The 15,859-nt window shown below is 48.9% G+C and overlaps 1 protein-coding gene across 2 annotated transcripts in view; it reads right to left on the reverse strand.

Moving 5' to 3' along the window:
- Positions 1-9,344, reverse strand: part of ANXA6 (annexin A6) — a 46,536-nt gene extending 37,192 nt beyond the window's left edge. For both annotated transcript variants that reach the window (XM_031449376.2, XM_031449374.2), the window contains exons 1-2: positions 9,190-9,344; positions 344-390 (exon numbers count right to left, since the gene is read on the reverse strand). In XM_031449376.2, coding sequence (XP_031305236.1) covers positions 344-361 — 18 coding nt within the window. In that variant the 5' untranslated portion in view covers positions 362-390; positions 9,190-9,344. The remainder of the gene's footprint in view (positions 1-343; positions 391-9,189) is intronic.
- Between the last annotated feature and the right edge of the window lie 6,515 nt (positions 9,345-15,859).

The raw sequence follows: 15,859 nt of genomic DNA on the forward strand, positions 1-15,859 counted from the left end.
TGAAGGAAGAACTTGCCCAAGAATAAAGCCACCCAGAGGAAGCCCAGTTCATACAAGCAGAATCCTGACAATATCTTGTGGGCCCCTGGATCCAGCCAGACCTGAAGCCCTGAACTTCTCAGTCATGTGCACCAGTACATATCCTTTCTGCTTAGGATGTTGTGTGTTGTCACTGGCCACTTGCATCTGAAAGAGCTGTGACTTGTAACAGGAATGAGCAAAGCCTGAGAACCTCTCCAGCTCCTTTCATACTGAAGGAATCAGGGATCTGTACAGCAGGCCCAGTGACTCTAGGAGGACCCCAGTCCCAGAGAAGTACTTCAGGAGGGGAGAGGCTCCTTACCTGTGCTGGTTTGGCCATGGTCTCAGGTTCTGCAGCAGCACAAAACACTGTGGAGAAAGGAAAGCCATGAGATTTCCCCGCACTCTGCTCCCCTCCATACTTTCCCCTCAATTCTTTCATCCTTCCTTCCTCCCAAGGGAGAGTCTGCTACCCCTGCTGTTTTCTAGCTGCTGCCAGCCCTTCAGGTTAAATCACATCCAAAGACCTGGCTCAGGGCCAGATTTTTTTGGAGGACAATGGAAGGACGAGCTGGTGTCCAGACGCTCACACCAGGATGGGAAAGGGACTTGGAACTGAGAGGGAGAGAAAGCACGACCACCGACCAGCATGACATCCCTCCAGGCCGTGCTTTCCCAGATGCTGTCTCGCTTAATCCTCTTAGCAATCCTTCCCAGAATCAGATTCCCCTTTTCTGGAGGAGGAAACAGAGGATGGGAGCTCAGGGGGGTTAAATAATTTGCCCAAGATCATGCAGCTTAAAACTGAATTCAACATCTAGATCCCAGAGTCCACGCCATCTGCACCTGGCGTGCTCTCATCCCAGGTCACCAAGAACGGTTCCAGGTCGGCAGACGAGCACACTCAAGGGGCTCCAGGTTGCCTGTTGCAATTATCTGAAGGGCTATGCTTTCTTTAGCATCTACTCTGATTAGGCACTGCTCTAGGCACTGAGGGTACAACAGTGAATAAAAGAGACTTTCTAAAATAGGTGCTTCTCTGGAGTTTACTCTACAATGAGGAAGAGTAACAAATGCATACGACAAGTACTAAGAAGAAACGATGAAGCCTGGTTGGGAGAGAATGACAAGGGGCGTGACCCCAGATGGAGTAGTCAGGGGTCCCGTGAAACATGTGGATCCCGGGGGCGGTGCGGTCAAGGAGTTCAGTGTGGCTGACGTGACGGCCGGGAATGGGGAGGGGACACTGGCAGGATGAGGGGGTCGGGGACCAGTGCCGAAGGCCACTGGGAAGACTGGGTCTTTTTTCTCTGATGGGACAGAGGTCATGGGTCAGGGTGGGGACTGAACAAACAGAGGACACACGACCTCACTGAAAGAGGTGTCAGGGACAGGGTCTACAGCAAAGGAGTAAGAAGCCAAGATATCTTACCTAAAAAGACATGCAAAAAAGGATGTCACTGGTTTGGAAAGGGGAAGAGAAGGGGGAGGGGCTGGGTGACTGAGCGCTCGGGCAGGAAGGCAGAGATGCAAGAGAAAAGATCTTCCCAGGATAAGAGGAGAAAAAGGACCAGCACCTCCCATTCTAGTCCAGATTGCACGCTTTGATCTTTTTTAACCATGTCTATGTATTACTTTTTAAAAGCAGAAATAACAAACTCTGTCAGATGTATATTTAGTAAGACCTACGAGTTGCTGAACTAGAAAAGAGAGTAGAAGCGAGGAAGACACTTAACCTCAGCGCTTCCTAGTTCTTCAGATACCAATCCCCCCACAAAAAATAAAAATCTAAGGGGAAATGAGCGCCTGTTGTCCTCAGCACATAATCCTGCTCTCACTCTGGGGCCACTGAAGACCCTGCGACATGGTGGGAGAACACAGGTGTGGAGTCAGGCAGACAGACTTGGATGCAAGTCGGTTTTGTCACTGGTTAGCTATGCGACCTTGGGCATATTGCGCATCTCTGCATTCAAGGTTATCTCAAGTATAAGACCGAGGCTTTCCCTTTCCTGCCTTGGAGGGATGTTGGAGGAGAGGACCTAACTAGGTCAAGGCCAGGCAGAGACATGGTCTCAGCAGGTGGGAGCATTCAGGGCACTAGCAGGAAGCTGTGAGGCACAGGCTTGGTTGTGTTTGCCTGGTCCCCCAAATCAGTCAGCAGACAGACACGAGATGGGCTGGGAGTGAAGCGCAGACGGCAGCGAGCTCACTGCCGAGCTTGAGGAAACCCTGCAGTTTCCCTGACAACCAGGGGCCCTCGGTACGAATGTGCAGCTCTCCTCAGGAAATGGAAACCCCCCCCCCCATGGGGCAAGAGGGCGCCCACAGCTCCCCCCGGCTCTGGCCAGGAGCCAGCTCTGGGTTTCCCCAGGCCTGGGGGCCAGTGTGGGTAAAGGGTGAGGGAGCTCCAAGGCCAGCAGAGAAACAGGGACCTCATGAGGCCCAGAAAGTCAGCTGAAGCCCGTCAACCTGCACTTGCGGCCTGGAAGCATTTTCCTTTGGCCTTGCTGCTGGAAACTTCAGCTGCTGGCGGCAGCCCAGGCCCATCTGGACGGCTCAGAGGAGGAGCCTCCAAGTCTTCGGGAAAATGCTCTGAGCTCTGAGAGCAGTTCACGTATGCCTCTTGTGAGTGCACGTCTCGTGTGTACATGGAAAGCAAACTTCTTCCAGAACTTGATGTTCTGATTGCAGTTCAGGGGGCTGAGCGCCAACAGCACCCCCCTCTGAGAACACGGGGAAGCTCTGGAGCGAATCACAGAGGCGCCATCTACCCTGGCTTTCCGAGGGGCTCTGATCCCTCCCAGAGCAATCCAGACCCCACTTCTCAAATTGCCTGAATACATGTTTTATATCCAATGTTTCAGAACCCCAGAGGGCCCTAACGCTCCACTACTCCGAGCCCCTCACTTTCTAGGCGAGGTAAAGGCGTCTCAGGGAGCCAGGCCCCGACAACGGCGACGTCCCTGCCTCCCAGCCCCCGGTCATAACAAGCCCCCACACCGCTATTGGCCCTGGCTGCAGTGGGGCGCTAGGAAGAGTTCAAAGGAAAAGACCCAGGCTCTGCTTCCCAACCTACCCTCTGTAATCTCAGACAAGCCAGATTCCCTCTCTGGTCCTCAGTTCCTTCATCTGCATAATGTGGATAATATCACTCCCTGTTTAGGGAAGCCCAGAGTGGATGTGAGAGGCTTTTGTAGCTATCAGTTAGGGATTCTTACAGCAAAATCACAGAGTATCAGTCCTAGGAGAGTTCGCCCCCAGGCCACAGGACTCCTCCCTATCCCCACTCCACCCTCAATATTCAAGTTTCATCATCTTGGTTGAAATAGCTTCTCAAGGCTGGCAGGTATGGTCGCTCTAGACCAGTGCCTCTCTCCTCCCAGGAACCCTGGATCTCTTCTGACCTGGATTTCTAGGCGGGCTCACTGTGGCTGATCATTCCAGAAACCCATTCAAGGGTAGAGTTCCCTGGTGGCCTTGTGCTGCTGTGGCCACCTCCTACCTCAGTCCCTGAGGCTGCAAGCAATCATGATTCCTTCCTCCCCCTTTGGGAGCTCAGGACTGACTCTAGGAGAATGCTCCGGGGTAGAGAATGCCAGGGCTGGCGCAAATGCAGTGTTGGGGAAACTCAGAGCGGGACAGAAGGGTCTTTTCCCAGTCCTGCAAAAGGCTCGGGCTTAGAGGTCAGATCGAGTCCCAGCTCTGCCCCTCACCAATTTGTGATTTTGTAAGTTACCTAAATGATGAATCTCAATTTCCACATCTGCAAAATGCATATAAAAAATACCTCCCTGTGTACTGAGAAATAAATGAAATAATGGATGAAGAGCCCTTAGCACAGGGCCTGGCACACAGGAACGGCTCAATACATGGTGGCTTTTATTGTCCCAAGCATTCACAAGGGAGGCAGCGTGGCATCGTAATAAAGAATGCAGGCTTTGCAGTCATGGCCTGAGTTCAAATCCTGAGGGCTCATCACCTGGGGTGAGTTATCTCATTTCTCTCTGACTCAGTTTCTTCATCTCTGAAATGACAATCTCAAAAAGTTTTTGTGAAAATTCAATGATGTAAAGCAGGTAAAATACTTAGCCGGGCCAGGTACAGATTAAATGCTTAATGACTTCAGTTACCACCATCACCGTTATTAGAGCCGTGGTCTCCAACGTGGGGTCGTGGGGTACTGGGCACGGAAATCTATGAGATTATTACAACTTTCTACATTTGCTTAAATTGTCCTTTTGGGTTCTGTTTTTGATACTGGCTACACATACATAAAGTTAAAGACACCATATTAGGGGTTCAGGCTGATAGAAGTACACAATCAAGAGTCTGGACTCAATGGGATGAAGCAGAGGAAGGAAAAGAAAGAGGGGGTAAGAAGCATCAGTGGGGGGAAAAAAAAAAGCATTTCTGTCCTCAAAAGGCAGCCTGTGTGCTTTGGAGGAATGCAGAGCACTTTTGGAGAGGATGGAGGGAATGTTGAGTATAAGGGAGTGGGTTCAGATGTGTATGGTGGAGAAGGGTTATAGCTCCAGTGGTAGGGCGCATGCTCAGCACACAAGAGGTCCTGGGTTCAATCCCCGGTACCCACTCCAAGCAAAAATAAATGAAGAAACCTAAATATCGCCCCCCCCATAAAACAAACAATACAAGCAGATGTGTATAGGAAGGGCAAATTGAGAGAAAAAATACACAATCTGGGAGATTTATGCAAAAAATCACCCAGACCTCGGTGCCCCAGGAGTGAGGGACTGATGTCACTGCTGTGCCCATTCAGCTACAATACTCACTTCAATGCAGGCCCTCTGAGCTCAGCACTCAAGGCCCCTGACATCCTTGCTATGTATCTGCCCTCCCCTCCCTCCTTTTCACCCACCACCACACCCACCCTCTAACCCCCTAAACCAGGAGTCTCTTCCACCAGCATTTTCTATCCAGCCTTCTAGCATCAAAACCAGTGCTTTTTTCAATTCTGGCTTCATTAATACCACCCGGGGAGTTTTTCAAACTTACCAAAGCATAAGGCCAACCCCCAGAGATTCTGATTTCAATGGTTCTGGGATGAGGCCTGGGCTTTGGTAACTTTTAAAAACTTTCCTAGGTGATTCCGCTAACTCTTCTAGGAAACCAGGAGGGACTTCTCCAAGGCTTGGGTCAACTTTCGGTGGATATATCATTCCTCAGTTAGATGGAGGCTGCTTGTCTCCAAGGTATTGAGGGAAAAAAATCTTTAAATATGCACAATAATTCTTAGAGATATGCTTGTTCTGCCCTATCTGATAAAGATCCAGTGGACTTCCCTTCCCTCCCCCACCTCTGGTGGAAAAACCAGTTTGCCTCCATGTATACGTTCCGTTCCTTTCAGTGTAAAGGCGGCAACTGACTCTCTTCTGAGCTGGTTCTAACAGCTGCCTGAATAGAATAAGTAGAATAAAATGCTTAGTACATGATCATTTTTATATCTGTGTAGGTCATGATTTTACCTGTTCTTGAAAATTACTGTGTGTTTCCCTGATGCACCCGCAAGGATTGTTGGGTGAAAGGTATGGGATGGTTTTCATGTTTTCTTTAGTGACTCCCTTGAAAAATCGCAAAATAAAAAGAATCATCTGGCCTACTGGTTTTCAAAGTCATTGTACAGCCAGGAGAGGAAGTAACTTGACGGGTTAAGTAACCTGCCCAACTCATGAAGAAAATTAGTGATTAAGCAGGAGCTCATTTTTTAAAAGATATTTATTGAGCGTCTTCTGCATGCCCACTGGCAGGAGTTGGGGGCAGAACAGAAAATGAGACAGACGAGTCTCCCGCCCCCACATAAAGCTGACAGTCTAGCGCAGTGATCTGCAAATTTCTCTGACCCTGTATACCACCAGTAACAAAAGAGAAAAAAAGATCGTTCATCATGATAAGCAAAAATATACTTTCTAAGCAGATTAGAAGCACACATAAGAGGTCTAACAGCTTCTTCCTGTACCCCAGAAAATCATCTTTAGTGCCTCCCAGGGTGAGTGCACCCCACTTCGGAGGCCCCTGGCCCATAAAATCTAGATCCTTTCCTTTCCCCTATTGGGATGCTCCTCCCCCAACCCTCAGGGAAACACCCAGGACCAGCTCCTCTGCCCTCCAGGGTCTGCGTTTAATGAAGCCAGAGGAAATGCCATTCTTGGCCCTGGGCCTGGGCACCCTCCCCAGCTCTGAGCACTCGGTTTCTTGGAGAGCAGTGTCTTTCCCTCTCCTGACGCAGAACCATTGATCCTCAGACTGGACAAGGCCCCAGGAGATTATCAGGCCGTCCCAGGTTTGGAATTGGACTGGCCTGGGTTTGAATCCCAGCTCGGGTCACAGCAAAGCGAAGGGTCCCCCAGTGCAAAGGGAGGGGCCAGAATGCCCAAGACTGAAGACTGACTTGCTACTTAGAAGCTGTGTAGCCTCGGGCACATACTTAACCTCACAGGATGGGAGATGAAAATAGCACCTACCTCAGAGAAATTGTGGTGAGGATGAAAAAAACTTAAGACACACCTAGTGCTTAGAAGATGCCCTGGCATACCGGACACATGATGTCAATGTTAATATTCTTTCTTCCCTAAACTCTTGGGGGCTGCGTTTCCACATCTGCAAAATGGACACGGTAACAGCATCTAACATATCAAGGGTTCAGCCAAGGCCTGGTAAGTTGGAGGGGTTCAACAAATAATAGAATTTACTATTTCATTATTATTCACCAGGACACTGTTTTGCAGATGAGGAACCTGAAGCTTAGGCCACCTGCCTTTTCAAGCGCCACACCCTTCTGAGATTACAGCAGTAGCTCTTGATTCTCTGGGCACGGCACTCGATAGTTTGCAAGGCACTTTTTCACAATGCCATCTTATAGTCCTGTGAGGATATACATCAACCTCATCCTCATCTTACACATGGGGGTGGGGGTGGTCTGAGGCTCGAAGAACCCAAGGACAGGTGTTCCTCCTTAGCCAGTCTCAGTGGGCACTTTTCAACCCCAGGAGGAAAGGGAGTGTGGCTGGATTCCAAATCAAGAAGTTTAAAAAAGATAACGGCATCTCCACCCAAGACTTCCTCTCCTCGGTTGAGAGGGAGGTGGAGGGAAGTGCATGCTCAAATCAGGGTAGAGACCACACCTTGTGCTTTGTCCCCACCCAAGAAGCATCTTGGAGGGGCTGGGTGGGGTGAAGCTGGTGACACTACTAGACCTCCCCAGAAAATCCTAGAATGGCACAGTAAGAAGAGCCAGGCAGCCCCATTTTACCAACTCGCATCCCTCTAGAGAGGAAGGCACTAAGGCCCAGAGGGGTAGGATTGTGCCCAGGGCCCCAGCTGGTTAGTGGCAGGGCAGAGGCTGGGACTGGGTGTGGCTAGAGCCTCGTGGCCCCAGACTCCCTCCGGGTGGCGCCGCAGTGCAGATGCTCCAGACGCTGGCAGCTGCCCAGTACTGCAGAGCTCCCCGACCCCGTCCCTGAAATAAGCCCAAGAGGCCAGGGCCCCGACTTCCCAGGGGCAGCCCCCTCCTCTGCACACTCGCAGTCTGCCCCACCAACAGCTGTGGCCCTTATCCTGAAACCGCAAATATTTTCTGTATCCCAGCAGCCTGGGCCTCGGGAACAAAGGGAGGAAGACAAAGGAAGATGGGTGAGTGGCTGTCACAGCTGCAAAGGGGGATGAAGGCCTCGACCCCACCCTACTTCCACAATTCTAAGTCTAAAACAGTTGAATCCTAGAAGCAGCAGCCAGCTCAGCACACTTTGCTAGAGACCATAACTAAGGCCCAGAGAGGGAAGGCCCCGCCCAAGGACCCTCAGCACGTGGAACTGTAACCCAGCTTTCCACTGACCCCCAGGCCAGTGCCCTTGGCAATGGTGCAGCCTTGCCAGCCAGAAGGACAGGGTCCATGGGAGCTGAGGCTGGGCGGTCATTCACCTCAAAAGGGAGGCCAGGCAGGTCAGGATATTCCATCTGGGGCAGTGAGGCCAGCAATTTAAGGTGTGCTTTGGGCAAGGAGGAGGGAGAAGTGAGGGGAAAGGGCGGACTCGGGGGAAACCAGAGTTTTTTCACTGACCCAGGAGCCATATGTCCAAATTTGGCATTTTCGGGGAAGACCCACCAGGGTTTAGAGAAAAGGAGGGGGAGGGCGGAAGCAACGGGTGGATTATCCTCACAAAGGACCCCCCTCCCTTCCCTTGCAGGGACTACCAGGGTAGACCGCGCTCCCCAAGCCTTTAATCATTCCTTGCAGCTGGCAAATAAATAAATTTTTACAGCCATTGTTTCCTCTGAGGGGGCTGGGTTTATCAGCTCTGGACTTGGAGCAGGAAATTGAGGCTCAGAGAGGGAAAGCTACTGATTCAAGGTCACACTGCAAGTTGCTGGTGGCGCTGAGATTCGGACTCAGGGTATTCTACTCTTATGCTAGTTTTTGGGGAGTCATCTGAAGCCTCCAAACTTTGGAAAGGCCAAAACTGGGCTGAGGCGTAGCAGGAAGAAGGGTGGGGCCTCTGTCCCACCACAAGGCCCCTGGAGCCCAGCTGGGAGTCTCCCTTAGTGGTCCCAAGAGGACGGAAGGGTCCATCGGGGTCCCGAGGTGTGGACAGCCTGTCCCTCATCAGCATTGCACACAAAGAGCCCTCTCCCAACCACACACACAAGCCGTCTCAGGTGCGGCCGGAGGGTCTGACTCTTTATACCCTCATTCTTCGGCCTCAGCTACACCCTTCCCTGCGGGTCCTTAGACCTCCGTCCAGCTGCCTCCAACCCCGGGCCTTCCGAGTCTTTCCAGCCCTGCAAAGCAGGGCCAGGCGCCCCGGGCCCCTCCACCACACCCTCCGCAGCGCCCGCCCGCCGACCCCCTCCACGGCCGCAGCCCGCGCGCCGTCCGCCTCCGCGTCTCCGCCTGCGGCAAGGGATTCGCTCCACCGCCCGGCCCCAGACACGCCCTGCCCGCGACCCTCTCGGATTACCGCGCCCCGGGGGTCCCGGTCCCCGCGGCCGCCACCCCCCGCGCCCCTCCCGCTCCGGGGCGCCCCTCCCCGCAGGCGGCGGCAGGGGTAGCTCAGCGATGACGGGGCGATTATTGCTCACCCCCGCATCCCTGCAGCCCCCCGGGGCGGGCGGTGTCCCATGGAGCGATCTTGTCTATGGCCTCAACCCACTCACCGCGCGGCGGAGGCCTCCTGGCGCAGATGAGCAGACGGACAGACGGGTGGAGGGACGCGCAGACGCGGCGCTCGCTGGGTCGGAGCCCGTTAGCAGAGCAGCAGCAGCCGCAGCGCTGGAGAGGGCTGGGAGGACAGTCCTCAGCTCCTGGGCGGGACACGTGGCGCGCAGGGGCCAATCCGGCTCGCCCCGCCTCCCCTCCCCGCCCCCCCTTGCCCACCTCCCAAGTTCATTTGCTCCGGGAATCCTAGAATGTCATCAGTCGGGAGGGGCCTCGCCAGGAGAACCGCCATCCGTGCTCAGACCCCAGAGCTGAGACCTGGAGAAGCAGGGAGGATTTGGCCAAGGTCAATCGGCCAATCAGGGCTAGAAGTCAAAGCTCCTGCCTGACTCCCAATTCTGGACACTTTCCTCCAAATTCCTACTGCTCCCCAAAGCTTTGTTGGGAAATAGAACCTTGAGATTTGACCAAATTAAGGCCACTCACTTTATCTGCCTAATGAGATTCCAACCCTTAAGAGCCCCATCAGGTCTTAGCCACTTTCCCGAGGAGAGCTTAGAGAAGTTCTGTTTTTTAACCACAATCACACAGCTGGTAAGCCGTGGAGCGGGGATTCGAACCTGGGCCAGGTGACTCCAGGGAGTGCGTTTATTCTAGATTGACTTTGGGGAGTGCATAGTCCAGGGAAAAGGGAGAGACCAAGAGACCAGCAGTTATAATCTAGGGCTGTGGGTAAAACCATAGAATTACTTAAAAACTGATAATGTCTTTGGGAATCCAGAGGATGAGAGAGGATTTGTAAAGACTTCCTGGAGGCGGTGATGCTGCAGTAAGTTCAGTAGTACTTCCCCACCCCTTAGAAATTCTGTAGCAACCCTGGGCTGTCACTCAGCTGCTGAGTCTTCATGGGCAAGACGCTTAACCGCTCTGATTTTCAATTTGCTCATCCAAAAGACAGGGATAATCAAAGTTTCTTCCAAAGGTTGTCCTCAATCTGTCACTAGTTTAGAGAACTCTAAGCCTCTAACAAGGGGACCTGGTTGGAAAGTATGTTGTTTCATTTATTCATTTCCCAACAAGCATTTATGGAGCATATGCTGCATGCTGGGCACTGAGCTGGGAGGCTGAAGGGAGCAGATGGAAAATGAGGCCCTGACCTGCCCTCATGGAGCTTCCACTCTTGTGGAAGACAGATGTTTAGGTCATTGTTATAAGAATTAGGCAGCTGTAATCTGGAAACTATAAAGTGCTCTGATGGCCACAGCAGATGGACCCAGCCAAACCTAGACCTCTGGATGAGAGTGATGTTAAGTTGTAACCAAAATATGAATGGAATCTAGTAGGAGACTAAGAAGAAATTAAAACAATTACCTTAAGATAAGATGTGCTGTCAGTGGTAGCAATACCTTCTGAGATAGAATATGGAAGGGCTGACCCCAGGGAGGAAGGAGGTGGGGGTCCCCTCAAGCATCATTACAGTATCTGCTATGTGTTGAGCATTTTCTAGGAGCCAGGCGTTGCTGTAAGCGCTTTACTTGCAATGTCACATTGAATCCTCACAGCTCATTAATAAGTATTTATTCAGCACCTACTCTGTGCCAGGCACTATTTTAGGCGCTTTGTCAGCAAACCACATGCAGATCTCTGCCCTCATGGAGTCCGCATTTCCATCAGGAAATGAGAGAGACACACAACAAGCAACCATGACAATATGTTAGTAGGTGACAAGTGCCATGGACAAAATAGATGAAGAGTCCCAGGATGACAGGGGACACTGTAGTGTTCTGAGCAAAGACATGGAGCAGGTGAGGCAAGTAGTGGAGCTGATGGGAGACCTGTGGGAAGAGTGCTCCAGGCAGAGGAACAGCTGGAGCACATGCTCCGGGGCAGGAGCAGGCCTGCAGTGTTGGAGGAACAGCAGAAAGTGTGGCTGGAGTCCAGTGAGCAGGGAGGAGAGTAAGGGGGCGGGGAGGTTGAGGGGGTGGGGTTGTGGGAAGAACCTGGAGCTCCAAGGTCTGAAGGCAAGAAAAGATAGATGTCCCAGCCCCAGAAGAGGGAGACTGAACTTGCCCTTCATTTGCCTTTTGCTCCATTTGGGTCCTCAATGGACTGCAGAGGACCAGCCTCTTTGCTCAGTCTACTGAATCAGATGCTAATCTCATAGCTAATCAAATGCTTACTGTCACAGATACACCCAGAAATCATGTTTTACCTAGCTCTCTGGGCAGCCCCGTTGTGAAAGGAAAACCAAAATGGATTTGGGATTGTTGAGAGCTCTCTAAAATGGAGCCTGGAGGCCACTGAGGAAGAGTGACTGGTGTCTGTCTTAGCCTGGATGGAATCTGACCTTTTGAGCACTGATTGTTCTCCAGAACATCTATTGTCACCCAGAACACCTGCCAGAACCTCAAGGTATTTATCAGACCCTTACCCTAAAGTAACCTGTACAGCCATCCCTTAAGGACAAACTTTACTTTCTTGTGTCGGAGTCCAGCCTCCTGGCTTTTGCCTTTAAAAGCCCTTGGCTCTTTCTCTTCCCTGGAACACTCTTTCAGTTTTATCAGAATCTGTGTCTCCCAAATTGCAATTCTTAAGACCCCAAGTAGACTCTTATTTGCAGCTGTCTGCATTTCTTTAGTTGACATTACATGGTGTCAGACGAATGGGATACAGAGTGACCTGCCTCGTCCCTCGTTCCAGCACACCATGGATTCCAGTAAGATACCTGCTCTGTGTTTCTTTGGTGGTCCTGGACGGTGGTGGTAAGTCCTCCTGTTCCTGAACCTCCCACCTTGATAGAGGTTATACTTTATTTTGGTGTCGTCTATGCTGGCTTCTGTTTTCAGGACAGTAATTACTCCTGGAAAAACGGAAAATTCACTTTCTAAGGGTAAGGCTGTAGAGCATCCTCCTTCTGCAGCTTCTATTGGGTTTTTGACAAAAACGATGGACCCTCGTGTATAGCACAGGGAACTATACTCAATGGCCTGTGGTAACCTATGATAAAAAAGAATACGAAAAAGAAAAAAAAATATGGCCCCATAGACCCAAATCGGCCAATTCAATCGTTCATACGTTTACTAAAAATCAAGTAAGTTCATGTTATCTCTGTTACAGAATTTGTCAGCAAGAAAAATAACTTGGTATGATAAAATTTTCATAAGCATATTAAATGTAAATGTCAAGAGTTTTTAGGTGAACTCTTTAGAATAATTATGTTTTATGATATGTCTACTTAAATTGTTTTCTTATATCTTTTTGGTAACTTGAAACAGGGTTTTGCTAAATTAAGTTAAATGATTGAAATGTATTAAATATCTAGATCAATCCCAAATAAAATAAGATACTGAGATGTTAATTATTGAACACTGGCATCCTTTAACAGAGAAACTAAACATATTTGGGACTATTAGTAAATATCTTTGGTGCTACACTGAGAACATTTTCTATGAGAAAGCACATGTTTCTAGAAATTATAAAAAAGTATGTTTGCCATCCTACAGAGAACTATTGTAAAAGACAGCTCATAATTGCTTACTTCTTAGTTTTCACTAGAAATTGAAGTTTTTAAAGGTTAGGAATTTTAATATATGTGATTGTTGACTGAAATAAAATGTACAACCTAAAAGTTGAGAGTTATGTTTTATTCGGTGGAAATTTCGGAGGACTCAGCCTGGGATGGCAGCCTCTCAGGTCGATCTGAGGGACTGCTCCGAAGAGGTAGGGGAGGAGCCAGGACACATAGGAGTTTTACAACAAAGAGCCGGTAGTCAGAACATTACAATGTTATTGTTAATTAAAGAAAACCAATGTCAAGTTAAAGGATTTAGCGCTTTTCTATGTATGGGAAGAAGCAAATGTCTGGGCTCATGGAAATCATTCCTTTGATATGCACCTTAGCTATCTAGGGCCAGTGTCCCTTTCTTTCCTGTCCCTCAGGGGGCACCATAGGGGGCGGCTGCAGAAGCCGAGCTCCCTGCGCATTTGTATCCTAAGTTGGCTGATGCCTTGATGGCCACAGCATTCTTTGTTCATTTCTATGACTTGCGGTATTTTTCTTTCACAAAGTCTTTGTTATATTGTTTAAATGGAAAACTAAGCATATTTTCACAGTGACCTCTGACCCTATTTGACCAAGTGTTGTGAAAACTTTTATCTAAAAAAAAATTCTAAATGAAGTCTTTTTGAACTCAGAACTAACTTTGAGATTTGAAATATTTCAAAGGGCCCCTGAAGTTATCGAAGATGTGTTCTTGCTCCTTTCCAAAGGGAGGAGTTAAACCAATGAGACTTACACAGGAAGCATTGTTTTCTGTGCTGTGAAGGGCCCACTCGGTGGAGGGTTTTGGGGGAGGACCTGACAGGAAAGGGCTGAGCATAACCAGCATCAACTACTTATTCCTGGAGTTTTGCTGCAAAAGGCGGCAAAGAAATGGGGCAGTGTCTGGCAGGAGGACTGAGGTCGAGAGGAGGGTTTTGTTTTTTGGTTTTGGTTTTTGTTTTTTCAAGACTGGAGACATCACAGCATATTTGTATGCTGATAGGAATGGTCAGATAGAGGGGAAACACTGAAGGTTGGGAAAGAGTGGGATCTAATGTGCAGGTGTAGGGGTTGTTAGTATCCTTAATTTGTGGTAAAGTTAACTGGAATTCATAGACTTTATGGTCTTTGCCCGAAGTCAGCCCAAGAGACTAAGGCAGGAGTGAAAGCTGAGTCCCCTGACTGCAGAGCCCAGGGTCTTATTCCCTGAGCTACAGAAAAAAGTCTAATATACTGCTTATTCTTTTTGAGCTGATCATCTCATTTCTGGGAATCCATCCTAAGAAAATAGATTGAAATACAGAGAAAGCTTTTTCAGGCCTGACAGTGTATTTTTTAAACGCAAAAAGGAAACAACCTGAACATACAGGGACTGTGGGATAGCAAGTAAACATATGTCACACGGCCTCACTGGCTAGGATACACAAAACCTGGAAGGAGACAAACAGGATGGAAATAGGCTAAGGTGACTTCATCCTTTTGGTGCTGTCCCGAGCTCCGTCCTCCATGGAGGGGCCCTTCCGAAAGAGTTTATAAGAGAGACAGTGTGTTATTGTGACGCGGGCCAGAACAATGTACTGGGATTCCAGACTTTCTCACTTCCCTCCTCTGGGCTGTAGTTTCTCTGATTTAAGAGAAGAGAAGTTCAAAATCTCCAGGCTGCCCTATGGGAATCTGGAAATGGTCAGATACTGCCACCTACTGGCAGACCCCAGTTCTGCTGGCCCCTGTGGGGATGGGGTGCCTGGTGTTGGGCGGTCCCAGACGGGTCTCACTTCAAATTCACTAGAGGAAGGAGCTTCAGGCTGTACAGTTCTCCTGACCACCTGGAAGACCCCTTTCCTCCACCACAACCCCTCTTAGGGCCCGTTTCAGTTTCAGTGCCTGGCATTTCTCCTTAAGACTTGAGGATTGCTCCTGCCTATGGGAGGGCACATAAGGAGAATCTAACCACTTGGCACAAAGTGGATTATTTTCTACTATGAATTCTCAGCAACATGAGGGCACTTAGTTTTGGGCAGGCAGGTCACTTAGAGGGTGGAAGATGGAGAAGAAGTGTACAAACGAAGGACAGGCTTAAAAATCACACTACTTTTCTCATGATTTTCTTTGTTTCTCTTATTGTAAAAATAATGGGTATTCATTACAGATAATCGAAAAAGGAAAAACAATTTAAAGCCATAATTTTACAAGCCAAAGAGAGCCTACATTAACAACTCATTCTTTATTACATAATAGCAACAACAAATATAATAATAGCAGCATTTATGGGGCATTTTCTTTTCTTTGCAAAAAAATTGTAACTTATTACAAATATCATTTTATCTTTTATAAAACTTAATTTATTGTGAACATTTTAAATATGATTAAATGTCCTTATTCAAGACATTGAAAGTAACTGTATCAAATTCCATTACATGGTAATAGTACAGCTTATGTATCTAACTGCCTATTGTTGGGATGTTCGTTGATTCTGATTTTTTTCAGCAAGGCTTTGAGATTGTTTTCTGAAACTTGAATTCCGGATAGAAGAGTAAGGAGTATTTTTTGAGGCTTCTGATAAATATTGCCAAGTTGCCCTCCATTGAGAGGAAATCAATCCATGCTGCCACTCGCAAGGTAGAAGAGAAACCACTGAACCTTAGAATCATGACATATATTTCATACATCATGAAACGTTTTTTTCATCCATTATCCCTTCGCAATTGAGAGAGACGGAGCAGGCACTATAAACCCATTTAAAAGACATGGAACCTGGGACCCAGGGAAGTTCCACGGCCGAGCCTGCGTAACACAGCTATTTAGGGTCTGACCTGAACTCAGGTTTTCTCAAGCTGTCTCCTGAGTCTCCTAAACAAACTCACTTCTTTTAGGTTTAACAGCATATAGAGATGAGAAGGCTTCTTGGACACCAGAGTGTACTGTGGACCTTCCAGGCAGCTCATCACCCCACAGCAAAGTAGGGCAAAGAAGAGATTGCTGAGATCCCCAAGGAGAAAGTTCTAGGAAGGCAGGGGTCATGGTGAAAGGGGGAGGTCTGAAAACCACTGTAATTAGAAAAATCTGCGTTGTGCGGCGCTGTAGAGCACAGTCTTTACATTAAAAAGCAAATAAGCCCTAGGGGCTAG

Source organism: Camelus dromedarius, chromosome 3, assembly GCF_036321535.1.
Source record: "Camelus dromedarius isolate mCamDro1 chromosome 3, mCamDro1.pat, whole genome shotgun sequence".
Lineage (NCBI taxonomy): Eukaryota > Metazoa > Chordata > Mammalia > Artiodactyla > Camelidae > Camelus > Camelus dromedarius.